Here is a 13,899-nt window from a genome sequence, read left to right on the forward strand (position 1 = left end):
TCATTTCCGTATCAATTTTGTATCTAACCCTAAGGACAAACGAATCTACTTCGCGCACGCTAACCGAAGGCTTTCGGAACTGTTCTAGGCTCACACAATGCAAACCATGCTGCTTACACTTAATGCCCTTGTCCTGTTGTTGTAAAGTAACGGCAATTGCGACACTGCTTAGATTTATTTTGTTGTTTTTTTTTTTGTGGAATAAATCTCGGTTTACTCCCGCTCCGCTCCGTATAGAAAAATGTCACCAAGCTGAGCTCATCAGGCTGGTGTATGAATAATGTTTTTGTTTGTGTGTGTGTTATTATGTGTAATGTGAAGAGTTCAGCATGTGTGTTATCCTCACAATGATACAAAAAAATGTAACGAGCGCTGCCATATGTTATCCACTACAACCATTTCAGAAACGGTAAACTACATCCTTAAAACGAGAACTAACTCTAAACCACAAAATAGTCTTCTCCCTTTTATATGACTGATTTTTTTTTGTTTAATGTTAAATCTGAACTGTTATCGATAAAAATTTGGAATTAAAGTTATAATTATTTTTTTAAGCGAAACTCACGTACATTGTCCGATTTTACTTTTTACAAAAGCTAGACAAAATCTCACGCCATATAATTTCACGAACACAAAAAAAATTTGCATATCGGTGTGTTTTCCACTTTCGAAAAGGGTTAGATGTACGATTGTTGGTACACAGTAATGGTAGTAGTAGTAGTATTTTGGTTTGAATTTTCAAATTTATGTATAGTTTCGTAGTTGCTTTTGTAAATAGTAGTCATCTCTTTTATCAATACAGTAGGATTAGGATTTTTATATTCTTGTTCTCCAACGCTCAGGGTTAGTTAGTTTTTTTTAACTAATTACCGACTGTTTGCCTTATATCTGAATATTTAGCTTATAATTTTAACAGTATCAATTTCTTCATATTATTTGCAAGACACCATTTATGTTTATAAATTTTACGGCTGGTTGCGACTGGTTGATAATGACATTTTGTCATCATGCGATAGTGAGTGCAAGTGCAAAATAGTAAGTACTTGTTAACTGGGACCTGGGCAGATGGAAATTTTAACTTTGAAGCAAATGTCAAACCTTTGGCTTCTTCAACTATGCTTCGGACTGTGTATGACCAGAACCTAATAAGTTCTGATATTCTTAAAACAACGATATAAATATTGGTTAAAAATAATAACTCAAGCAATCTTGCTTTAGTAAAAGGAAAAGAGCAGTCATTAAAATCTAATGCACGAGTGGCTCTCGGGAAAGAGCTGGCGGTTATATTGTTATTACGGTCCACTGCAAATTGACACATGTGTATGTATATTACAGAATGAAGCATGTTTTCAAAATGGAACTTAGATCGGAATAACTTGGTGAGCATCTGCCACGGATGTTCGAATGGTTGTTGAGGGTGTCTACCCAACAAGAATATCAAAACTGCGTACATTGAACCTGGCTTCCACCGCGTTTCAGACAAATTTAAAGCTGTATCGAAAACAATCGAGTGAGACGTTATATACGTGATTACAAAATTAATTTTATGCTTCCCCACTCGATAAATACAAAAGAATAATGAAGAACAAGCCATATTATTGCATGCTAACAATTTTGGACAGTTTAGAGCTGTCCATCTCATAATCCACTTATCATTGATATATATTAAATTTCAGACATTTTTTCTTTGGTACAACACGTATATCAAAGTTAAAACCGAAACATTCTTTCTACAACCAATTATACGACATTTTGCGCAAGAATTCCCGACATGCATTAACTTGTTGTTTAGATTACGGCAATTCAACCCATCCTAAAAGGATTGTTGCTCTTTTCTGCTACCCTATTCCTTGCATCAAGCAGCCGTTAAAAGCTAAACATATCACAAATACTGTGCTGATCAAATAGTACCCTACTTGTGACACTTGTCTCACCACCTTCTTCATCATCATCATCAAAATTATTCTCGTCGGCATCGTAACCTCCATTGTCGTCGTTAGCGTAGGCCGTGGTCATAGGCTTGTTGACCAGTATCTGGTTATGTGGATTCCCTAGTGCACTAGTGCAGCTGCTGCCATTGCTACCGCTACTACTACTGCCTATTCCGTCAATACCAGTTCGAACATCCTTCGCTTTGGATGCTTTTGGACTGCTATTGTAATAGTTATTGTTCTTGTTGTTGCTGCTGCTGCTTATAATGCTATTACTACACTTGGTACCACTATTGGAGCGTCACTCGTCTTTCGCTTTCGCGTCACCACTGGATTTGACGTCCTCCACTTTAGATGGAGCATCGTCACTAGCGTTAGATCTACCTTCCGGTTTCGGTGCTGCCGGTGCTGCTGCAGGAACCTCAACAGGTTTTGAAGTTTTGCTATCGTCGGCTGCTGCCTTTGCTGGTTCCGCGGTTGGTGTCCCCTCGTTCGGAGTGTCCTCATCCTCATCGGAATAGTTTGTTGGCTGTTCACCGGGTTTCAGCAGGCGACCGACGAGGATGTATTTTTCTACAAAAAAAAACGAGTAAGAAAATATAATTTATAAACACAAGTGAGCTGAAGTACCTTTAAACTGCATTTCCCATTCGCGTACTGATTCCATTTCCATGGCGCTCAAATCGCTCAAGTCGTCATATTCCTCCTTTTCGTTGCTGGTTACGCTGAATGTTGCCAGACCGCGGGATGCATCGCGACCGCCAAATGCTGCATACGGGCCACCTATGAAAGTAAAAGGGAAAATTTAATTCGGGTGCGTATCATGATATTTATATATTTCGTATATAGTAAAAAGCTTGGCCACGACGTTTAAAAACATCGGTAAGTCATTGGCACCCTAACATATATATTTTGGAATACGAAGGGTATAGTGACTGGGTCTACTACGAAAGGCTGAAACTCAAGAGGCTGAAACACGAAAGGCTGAAATCACGAAAGGCTGAAAACTACATAAGGCTGAAAACACGAAAGGCTGAATCACGAAAAACTGAAAAATCATAAGGCTGAAATTCACAAAGTTAATTTCTAAAAGAACACTCGCGGCCTACGGCCGACTCGATTGTCCGAGATGTATGCTGTCCTTACTCGCTATCGCTCGTTCGGACTAAACTAGGGGATCACCCCTACGAGTCAGTAGACCTAGAAAAACGAACGAACCTATACAGAGGTGATTTCTGCGGGGGGGCTTTGGCCGTCTCGCCCTGAATCATCTAGGAAACGTGTACAAGAGTCAAGTGTGTATAGATTCAAATGTTGCCGAAAATTAATTTTCCGTTGCACAAACCAATTAAAAGTTGTTTCAAAAGTTTCAGCCTTTCGTTCATTCGGCCTTTTGTGGTTTCAGCCTTTTGTGCATTCAGCCTTTCGTTATGAAACATACTTTTCAGCCTTTCGAGTTTCAGCCTTCCGGGTTTCAGCCTTTTGAGTTCCAGCCTTTCGTTACTAACCCGTAGTGACTAGATAGAAAAACCAAACAAATTATTCGCATGTGCACCCAACTCTGAAAAGGAGATTCATATTTTTATATTTATAATCTTCCCAAATTTTAGATGAAGAAAAAAAATCTTCCCAAATTAGCATCGAAGTGTGCAGCAAAAAAAAACTAACGAAATATCAAATGTTTAGAATCGAAATCGACTGGTTCAAAATTTCTTCAAGGTCGGGAGCAGTTTGCGCCAAACGGACGCGCCTGTTTAAATTGCAAATTTATGACAACGTTGTGGCACAACGGACTGGCAGTCAAATGAGCAACCCGTTGCCTAACCAGGCCCCAATAATTTACTAAAGAGAGAGAGACAGTTTAGACGAAACTCGTCATAGTTTACTTGTAGTTTTTCGTCTTTAATATTTGCTTTTCACTGGAAAAAACACACCTCCAATTGTTGTTGCATGTGGTGCTCGAACATTTCCCTGGACCGTATTAGCTATGTATATTTATATAAGCGCATATTGCCCAGGTTGTTTCGAGTCGCCTCGTGCCACCATTTGCTGCTACTACCTACTAATGAATGCGAGACAGTAATTAGTAGGAAGTATCATGCTTATCTAATACGAGGTAACTTATCGTCCCTGCTCAGCCCGACAGTATAATCTAACGGCATCGATTCAAGTTGAAATTATTTTATTGCTTTTGGAGGTGAATATGTTCGAACCGAGTTTTTTTTTTCATGTTTACATACTTTGGAGCATATGCCTTGACTTACTAGTAGCGCAACATTAAACTATCAAGAAAAGGTGCTTCAATCCATCGTTCAATCTATAGTTATTTAATGATCTCTTTTCGGCTGGGAAGCACTCACCACACCTGTGTCCGCGCGTGTTTGCAATTTAACAACTTACGGCTGTAACAAACTATCAACAATTGTGATTCATTTGGTGGATGTAAATTATAAATAACATTCATCACTTCTGTATCGACATGATGCAGTGCTGCTCTCACCGTGATAAATAAGCCGGACAAATAAATATGTTTTACTTGGATTTCAACTGAAATACACAAGCTCTGTAACCTCAGACAGAGCTGTTAAACAATTAGCACATGAAGCGTATAACTTGTTAGTGCTAGTATATGACAGAAGTTTTACTTATTTGCGTATACTATATAATTTACTACCACCTACAGTCGGTCTTTCAAGCGTCTAAATTCTTCCAGCTTGTTACATTTGAGTGCGGTGCAGCAGCAGACCTTAGCACAGCGCTGTAAACACTGTTACGTCATTTATCCGAGTTTTTCTTTCCTATTCACTGTTATTACCCCATATCGCTTATCTTGTAATGCTAGTTGAACAACTTGGACGGCGGCTGTCTGCTGACTCACCACGCTCACGCTCACGCACATCCACCCATTCTTTAGTGCCACCGAAACGCAACGATCGAAAATTCATTTTTTCTGCCAAACAAACTAAACTGATGATTCGATGATGGTGTTTCGGAGAATGATGTCAGATGCATAAACACACATGGATTTACAGTTGCGTTGACCACGATTGCGTTGCATGTTGTTATTTCCTATTAAGTCGGGGGAATAAAAAGCTCGATTCTTTCCAGCTCACCAGTGAGGTTCCTTCAAACCGTAAATCTGGAATCGTGTGTACATTTAATGTTTTTTTTCTATAATTAGCACCCGAAACTGATTGCTTGTGTTTCGATAACGTTCTGCTTCTTCTGCTTACTGCCTCCCCCCGCCACTGCTACCTGATTTATCGTTTTCACTTCAACGACGCGGTTTCGAAACTGACCTGCTACGTCAGATCAAAATCTGGTTTGATTGATTTTAATTTCGTCAGCCACGAAAATAAGTCGGTCAAAACGGAGATTATTATTCAAAAAAATGTGCGGAACAAACGTCTCTCTAGTCTCGAATACAAGTAAAACTAGTACTTTTTTTCATTTTTTACAACGATTGCTGCACTCGCAGTCGGAGAGGCGTGTCGGTTTATCTTAAGCATGGTGAAAAAGCAGATCATTGGAAACCGTTGGAAACAATAAAAGTTATACTTAAAACTCTAATGATTCATATAAATCTTATGAACCCAAACTACGTGCAAACATTTGTACCTCAATTCATAAGACCAACTCTAACGGTTTTTAAGAAGGCAAAAAGCTTCCATATAAGATCTAACAAAACACAACAGTTCTTCATACATCAGACTAACATTAGATCAATAATCAGATCAAACTAAAAGACATCTGCTATCTTCCTGATTTGCCTCCAGGATGCACAAAGTCATTGTTCTGCGATGACACAAGCATTTCCGCTAAAAGAAAGTCTTCGTGTCATATGCAGTCGATTGCAGAAAAGTTTAGATATTTTTTCTTCCTACTTGCAAAAGTGGAAAATCTCTCCCATTGCTTCTAAAACTCAAATGATAATTTTTCCGCATAAGCCTAAGGCTTCTTTCATCAAGCCAAACAATAATCACGTTGTCAAGATGAATGGGGTTATTTTAAGTTGGTCTGACAAGGTTAAGTACTTGGGACTAATTTATGATAAAAAACTTATTTTCAAAGAGCACATTGAGAGTTTACAAGCCAAGTGCATCAAATATACGAGATGTTTATATCCTCTCATTAACAGGAATTCTAAACTTTGTTTAAAGAACAAACTTTTGATTTACAAACAAATTTTTAGACCAGCAATGCATTATGCTGTACCGATCTGGTCAAGTTGCTGTTCAACAAAGAAGAAAACGCTCCAAAGGATTCAGAATAAAATTCTGAAAATGATTTTTAAGCGTCCTCCTTGGTTTGGTACACTCGAATTACATAGACTTACTGGTGTTGAACCATTAGAAGCTATGTCAAATAAAATTATTAACAATTTTTGACAAAAATCGTTGCAATCCTCAATTGCAATTGACGGACGATCATATGGTAACCGAAAGGCGGAGGCAGTAACTCGACGAATATATGAATGGCGCCCAGGCAGAAGACAATGTCGGCGAAAAAAGCGATCCCTAAAAGGTAGCCACCTGTTTGCACCGGCTAATTGCAAGCATTTGGGATACTGAAAAACTACCGGAGGAGTGGAAAGACGGGGTTATGTGCCCTATCTATAAAAAAGACGACCAATTGGAGTGTGGAAACTATCGTGCGATCACCGTCCTGAATGCCGCCTACAAAGTGCTTTCTCAAATCATTTTCCCCTGACGTGAGAGTCTACCCAACCAATTTCTGGGAAGTTATCAGGCCGGCTACGTGGAAGGACGGTCTACGACGGACGAAATCGTTACCATACGGCAGATCCTCTAGAAATGCTGTGAATACAGAACCCCCACGCACCAGCTAATCATTAACTTCGAAGCCGTATTTGACATTATCGACCGAAAAAAGCTATAGAAGGTCATGGACGAAAAAGGCTTTCCGGGCAAGCTGATTAGACTGATAAAGGCTGTGGAGGATGGGACGCAGTGCTGTGTGCGGATTTCGGGCATGAAACGTGGACAATGCCCGATTCGTGCAACTCTATAGTGAACCCAGCATTCAAAAGGTGGCTAAAGCTGGACGGATACACTGGGCAGGGTGTTGCAAGAATGCCGAACAACTACTTTGCGAAGATCGTGTTTGCCTCGAATTTGGTAGAAAGAAGACGACCAGGGGCACAGCGGGCAAGATGGGTAGTATACGGTGTCTCAGGGATTGGAGAGCGGCAGCCAAGCACCGAGTGACTCGGAGAAACTTTTTTAATCAGTCTATGTCATCATGACGGAATGCCAATTAAATAAATGAATAAAATACTCACATTGAATTTGTTTTGAGTAATACCCAGAAAACCGACCGTTTATCACCGTTTTTGTTTAAGTTTTGTACCGAATTTTTCAGGAAAACAAAGAAAGAATTTAGTCCACCCCAAAAAGCGACTTTTAAATGTTTTTTGCCCCCATTTTTTTCGCCTTAATTCTACGATTGTACCATTATGAATTGAGGTTTTCTTGAGCAGGAAATCTCTGAACAACACAAAAGAATTAACTCATGTTTTTCGAGGCAATAAACGACAAAAATATTTAGAATTTTTAAATCCATGAACACTACCCGTCGAAAAAATCTAAAATTGTGAGACGCAAACGTATAAAATGTTGCGGGATAGTGAAAAAAAAACACCCACTAGAAAAGAGTCTTTATATTTGAAGGATATATAGTCATTTGCATTATTGCTAAGTAAATAAATTAAAGCATTCGCTTCAAAGGTGAGTCGTATCGAAAGCAAAAATGCATCCGTGTCACTTTTTCGCCGTACTTCTGGCACACAAACAAAGAGTCATTTCAGTCGGACTATTCGAGTTTTTTTGATACCGTTCATCACACAATAAAAACTGTTTTTTTTTTGCTTTGCCACGAATACGATAACGAAAGTATAAAAAAGTGATAAAAATTGTTTTTTTGTATTCGCTGCCAATTCTTACATTAAGTGTTGCTGGTTTGCGTTTCTTTGATGATGGTTTGAGCCTGAGTGCGGTATTGCAGGGAAGAGGTAAGCCTTCCTCTTACGATCACAAGCATGATTTTTAGGTAAATAAAAGTACCAATGCAACGATTATATAAGAGGAGTAGATAATATTCTCTAGTGGGCACAACTCTGAAGTAATAAACGGAAACATTGTCTAAGCTCATAGATTTATGCAAGTTGTTTCAGAAATATTTTGTGTAGGATTGAGACAAGTAGTCCTAGCGAAATGTGTGGCGCAAAACTAGTTTCTTGGTTGAGTACCTACTCGAAAATGTGTAGGAAATCAGATTGCGATTGCTGAATGAATCATTGTCATTGACATTTTGTTTTGAAATTTAACTCACAGTCGTAGTCTTTTTCACCAGAGGGAGTATTAAGATTTCGCTGCTGGTTACGGTGCAAACTAACCCGTAGATTGCTTCATAGCAGGGAATGAAAATCAACCATGCTTGAATCGGCGTGACCTTATTCCCTCCCCAATTCCAGCACCGAATAGAGACTCCACAGCGTTTCCTCATGCAACAAGGTGCAGCAGTGAGACATTTCCGATTGGTTTCAAGTTGTAAAACTCAATTGAGGTCGTTGTTTTCGATTTGTACTGTACGTAAATATAAACACCGGCGCTGGATGAGATTAAGCAGATCGGTAGCCATAAAAGGGGGAGTTGAGAAGCGCGAGTATGTGGGGTGTTTATACTACGCTAGTTTCGGAAACTAACAAAGTTTCACTAATGAATCGTAACGTAGAAATTAAATATTAAATCATAAATTGCAGTCTCGGATTTTGACCAATCTTGACACGAGACGACTCCGCTGATAGGATTTCATCATGCCTGATTGCGGTCTAATGGGTGATGAGCAATTTAGCCTAGCGTACAGACAGACAGACATTGGGAACGGACTACTAGCACTTCTACCAAGAAGCACCCCGCCCCGAGTGGTACTGCAGCAGAACCGTGCCCATACCAATACACAGAGCGCCTCCCAAACAACGTTCACTAAAGACAAACAACGGCCGTACCGGCATTTTTATGCTGTCTCATCGACTTGCTTTTATTATTACTGCCTGCCGACATTTTCAATCTAAAAGGTGCGAGATAAGTTTCTGCCTCGCGAGTGTGATTTTTCCAAATTTCTAGTTACCAAACTGATAGTGGAACACAGTAAGGCTTCGTTATCTCTCTAGGGAAACAATGTTGGTATGACTGGCAGGTGTTTTTTGCTGCAATTTTTCTAATTATTGCGACATCGTAAAAACTTCGAATTTGCCATAGAAGCAGAACTGTATACCGAATTTCGATTCTACTAAATTTAAATTAGTGGTGTTTACCATATAACTTTGACTTTTTTTGAAACTGAAGACGAAGAGTGAGAGTACGAATTTTTGACACTTATGCTATCAGTGTTTGGAAGATTATACTAACTCCAGAAAAACTTATCATAGTTTCAGCTAAAAAAATACCAGGATGTTTTCTCTGATTAACATAAATTCTAATATGACTCCCAGATTGAAACAATACAAATAGTGTTCCAATCGATCCATGGAGACCTACATCACAATTAGTATAACACATTTAAAAATATACACAAACTATTCGACTCCGCAAGGCCAAAAGAAGCGACCCATGAACGGTTAATTGATTAAGTCACGCATCAAAAATGAAGGGGAATTTGTGGCGTACTTAAAGTACTGTTAGTAACCGTCCGGCATAAGTAATCCAAATTGTATTATCCTAGACGACGGTATGCCTGCCTTTCAATATAATTACTCGAGCATGTTCTTCGTAATATATAATGGAAATGTTCAGGTAAAGTGAAACGGATGGCCTTTTCTGGTGCTCTTCTTCAGGTAGAAACACGATAAATTTTATCATTACAATATTCGTGTGTCTGGGTACAAATTTTTCCCAAAGTGCGGACATACAACTGCAATACGTACTGAACAGCAGAACACTAATCTGCCAGCCAGGCGACAAAAACAAGCGTCTCAACGAACGTAATTAGTTAATGTGAACTTATCAGGTACGATTTTTTTCACCGACCAGTACACGGTGGCTAAGTATACGTGACTAAAAGAGAATTGCAACCTTTTTTCCGACAGCAGGACAACAAAAAATTAAACAACACACACTCACCAGGTCCGTAGAAGCGCTTTCCCTTGGTTACATCATACACACTTCCATTGACGGCAACAAGTACCCGACCGTCCGGCTGGGTGCCGTCGAATTGTCGCAGTTCGGCTACGGTGAAATCCTTCCTGAGCCGGGGTAGTTCCGGTTCGGGTGGCGGAGCGACCGGTTGCTGTCGGCTGCGTATTATTTTGTACACCAGAAAGGTGATCAGACCGACCAGAACCAAGTTAAGTGGGCTGTAGATGATATCGTTGACGACGCTGGACAGAAAACCTTCGGTGACTTGGTTGTCTGTGGTGCTACCAGCCTCCGGTAGGATGACCTTCTCCTCAGCCATGGTGCCGGATTTCTACGCCGTCACACGCCTTCTGTCTTTTTCTGCGTTTCACCACCACTCGCACAGCACACAGCCACGGCAGTAGATATACTCCGTTTTTATTTCGCTGCAATTTTATCGCGATGATGTTTCTTTTTTTCTTGCAATGTCTAATCTTATGGGGGGACAATACAAGAGAGGACACACAGTATACAAGGGCAGTGAGGAGAACACTGTGGGCAGAATTCTCCTTTTAATCTTCTCACAATCTGGGAACGAATTTGTCAACACCGCACGACTGATATGGATCCAACTCACGCCTTGACGAAAATGACACGAAACAACGAACAAGATAATGCGTCGAATGAAACCGTTTTTTCTTATTTTCCGCAGTATACACTCAAATGGTAAACCGACACAAACTCACACTGCAAACTTCACCGTAGTATAATTTCTTGACTGGTTGCTTTGACGTCTTGCTTGCGAATGAATGAAATGAAAATCTTGCTGTAAACCGAAGCGACTTTTTGGTGGAGCTTTTGCAACCGTTGGCTAGTTGTAAAAGGGGAACCTGCTTGAATGGTGTGCGTGTGTACGGTTTTCACCAAACAAAAAATGCGTCGCAGTTTTACCCTCAACTGTCAAACAAGGCGTTACCAGACGTTGAAACAGTGTTGCCCGTTCAAAGTTTAACTGATATTTTTAACATGTTTAGGACTCTTTTTCGTTTTGAAACTTTTGAAAACTTTTTATACACACAGTTTTATTCCAATTATAAATTTACACTGAAATATGTTTTTTATTCGCTTAATGTCTGTTCTTAAAAATGTTAGACATTGTTGTTACATGAAAAATCCATCCTATTTTGTTGTTTTAGCGACAAAATTATAGAAAAATTATACAAAGTATTAGAGAATATATAGGAACGTTGTCGCTCTCGTCACTATTCTGGTTAAGGCCTTGAAAAAACTATCTTTGTTTTTGGAATTTTAGCTGCCCCATGCGTGATCCATAAGTTTAACAGGAACTTCTTAACAAACAAATTTGTTGTGTAACTGCTTATTAAGTTTCAAATCAACCGAGATCCGCTTAATAACAGCTTTCTAAGTCGAAAAAAAAAATGTTTGGTCAGTCAGTTTGCTGATAAGTTATCGAAGTTTTTACATGTTAACATGCATTGATAACTTATTTTGCCGTATTTAATGATAAAGTCAGGTCAGTCGAAAATCAAAACTTTTTTGCCTAATCAACGTTTTAAACTAAGAAGCAATTTTCAAGTTTCATGTATTCGAAACACTCAGCGTACATTTTTAATCAAAAACTATTTTGATTAGACAGAATCAAAAATAATTTTACCCTATAATACACTATGCAACGTGAATGCGATGGTAACGGTAAGGTGCAGTAGTAACGCTAATAACGCCAAAAAAGCTTTCATTTTCTGTAGCTTTCCCAACGTAACGCCCGCGGTGAAGGAAAATGTAAATATATACAATACGGTGAACGCAACCGAAATTAATCATAACATCCACCGGTAAAAATCGATAAGACTAGTCGTACCGAAAAGTGCCATATTTATCAAGATTTGATTTTACTATTACTATTCAGCTAGTCACTATGAACACAAGTAAGTTGATTCAAGCAGTGGAGCATAAGATAAAGTAAACTAATCTGCTATGTAATCTTGATTTGCATAGGATACCTGTACGCGTGTATATTCTATGCCATCTTGCTTCATTGTACCTCCACCGAAAAGACTGGATTTTGCCACATTCGTCACTTCTTTCAGCACTATTTTACGAGTCCTATCGATGATGGACCAAATGCCCTAGCTCAAAAACCAAAAGTCTATCTGCTTTACGATGTAAATCCTTCGGAAGGATTCAATCTGCGGCGCGATGTGTACATTCGTCTGGCTGTTTTCCTGAAAAGTCTGCGGAGATATCGTGGCTACGAGAGCGCCGTATTAGTTTTACCCCCGTGGTCTACCTTATACCACTGGCGATCGGCTACGGATCAAATGCACATTCCATGGGGCCACTTTTTCGACCTCACTTCGATGCGTCAATATACCGATGTCATTGAAATCAGTCAATTCTTTCAAGAATATAAAGATAACAGAGGAAAGGAGGCGTCTAAAGTACGGATTGACGAATTTTACCGGTTATCGCACTTTGATGATATGTTCGAGAATGGAGTGTTTGTGGACAAGTTCGAACGAAGCGCTTGCCAGCGAAACTCGATTCCGTCGGTGGGTGGAGTGCAGGGAATTATGGGTTATCCAAATGTGACAATCGATGAGTTACTATGTATGCGGTTTCAAGGGTCTGCTTCACTGTTGCATTCCATGTTCGAGAAATTCAAACCTAAACATCCGCGACCACTGCGGGTTATAATGCTTTACAATGCTGAAACCATTCTGCACAATTTCTGGGGCAATGTGGACTATTGGGAAGCTCGTCGTTCGATGCGTTTCAACAAGAATCTGGTGGAGTTAGCTAGTAAATTTCGGCTGGATTATTTTAATTCCACGAACGATTTGGACCGCGTACAGCGCCCTGCGTCGTGGGTGGATGAAAAACCCTATCGTAAAGCCAAGGGAGGAGAATACCTGTGTGCGCATCTTCGCCGAGCAGATTTTTTGCATGGGCGAGAGAAAACCACACCAACGCTTCGATCGGCTGCCGTCCAAATCAAGCGACGATTGTTGGAGCTGGGTTTGCGAAAAGTATTCGTTGCCTCCGACTGTCATCGAACCGAGTTCCATGAGCTAAAGAACTACCTCAAACGGTTCAAGGTAGTTCGCTTCACACCGGAGAGTAAACAGCAGCTAGATTGGCTTAAAGATGGTGGCGTTGCCATTGTGGATCAGATCATTTGTTCACACGCACGATACTTCCTTGGCACGTACGAGTCAACCTTCACCTATCGGATCTACGAGGAACGAGAGATACTGGGTTTCCCGAAGGATTTGACCTTCAACACCTTCTGCAAAGAGGAGGAAGCCACCGACTGCGAGAAAAATTCCGTTTGGCCTATTCAGTATGATTGAATGGGACTCAGATATGCTGTCAGAGCTCTGGCGTAACGAAACGTGTGTGGCCAAAAAGTTTACGTTTTTTTTTTATCTATTGCCATTGAATTTTTTACTATTTTTAAAAATACTCTCCATTAGATTTCATTCTTCCGTTGTGTTTTTTACAAACAAAAAATAAAGGTGATTTTTACTTTAGGTCTAATAATAATGCAAACTGTAATTAGCAATAAAAAAATAAACCTCAATGAAGGTGGTGTGTCTTTCTATACCAAGGGTGTCTTTCTATACCTAGGGGGGAATTTAACTGTTGCAGAGGGGGAATTGCGAGTGGAAAAATTTCACATGTACCGTAAAACGGGGCGAATAGAAACAGTGGGGCAAATAGAAACAAAACTTCCGAACTTGAAAAATGCAATTTTAAGTCTTCGATTACATTTGAAAACCATGCAAAAAATATTTTCTTGGATAGTTCAATAA

At 39.7% G+C, this 13,899-nt stretch overlaps 2 protein-coding genes across 2 annotated transcripts; one reads left to right on the forward strand and one right to left on the reverse strand.

Annotated features, from left to right (window-relative positions):
- Positions 1–113: 113 nt before the first annotated feature.
- LOC129732795 (membrane-associated progesterone receptor component 1-like) lies at positions 114–10,891 on the reverse strand. Its single transcript, XM_055694047.1, has 3 exons — positions 10,073–10,891; positions 2,562–2,714; positions 114–2,504 (listed from the first exon to the last, which is right to left on the reverse strand). The coding sequence occupies exons 1-3, from the start codon at positions 10,404–10,406 to the stop codon at positions 2,233–2,235; spliced, it is 759 nt and encodes a 252-aa protein (XP_055550022.1). The 5' UTR covers positions 10,407–10,891; the 3' UTR covers positions 114–2,232.
- A 962-nt stretch (positions 10,892–11,853) lies between these two features.
- On the forward strand, positions 11,854–13,667 carry LOC129732799 (GDP-fucose protein O-fucosyltransferase 2). The gene is made up of 2 exons (XM_055694062.1): positions 11,854–12,012; positions 12,083–13,667. Exons 1-2 carry the CDS (start codon positions 12,003–12,005, stop codon positions 13,435–13,437), a joined length of 1,365 nt encoding a protein of 454 aa, XP_055550037.1. The 5' UTR covers positions 11,854–12,002; the 3' UTR covers positions 13,438–13,667.
- The last annotated feature ends 232 nt before the right edge of the window (positions 13,668–13,899 follow it).

Source organism: Wyeomyia smithii, chromosome 1 (genome assembly GCF_029784165.1).
Source record: "Wyeomyia smithii strain HCP4-BCI-WySm-NY-G18 chromosome 1, ASM2978416v1, whole genome shotgun sequence".
Classification (NCBI taxonomy): Eukaryota; Metazoa; Arthropoda; class Insecta; order Diptera; family Culicidae; genus Wyeomyia; species Wyeomyia smithii.

Bases quoted from the DNA above. Each gene is read 5' to 3' on its own strand.
- LOC129732795 (XM_055694047.1), bottom strand. From the start codon at position 10,406: ATGGCTGAGGAGAAGGTCATCCTACCGGAGGCTGGTAGCACCACAGAC. The intron at 2,715-10,072 runs GTGAGTGTGTGT...TTACTTTCATAG, and splicing joins AAAGCGCTTCTACGGACCTG to GTGGCCCGTATGCAGCATTT. The intron at 2,505-2,561 runs GTACTTCAGCTC...TTTTTTTTGTAG, and splicing joins ATGGGAAATGCAGTTTAAAG to AAAAATACATCCTCGTCGGT.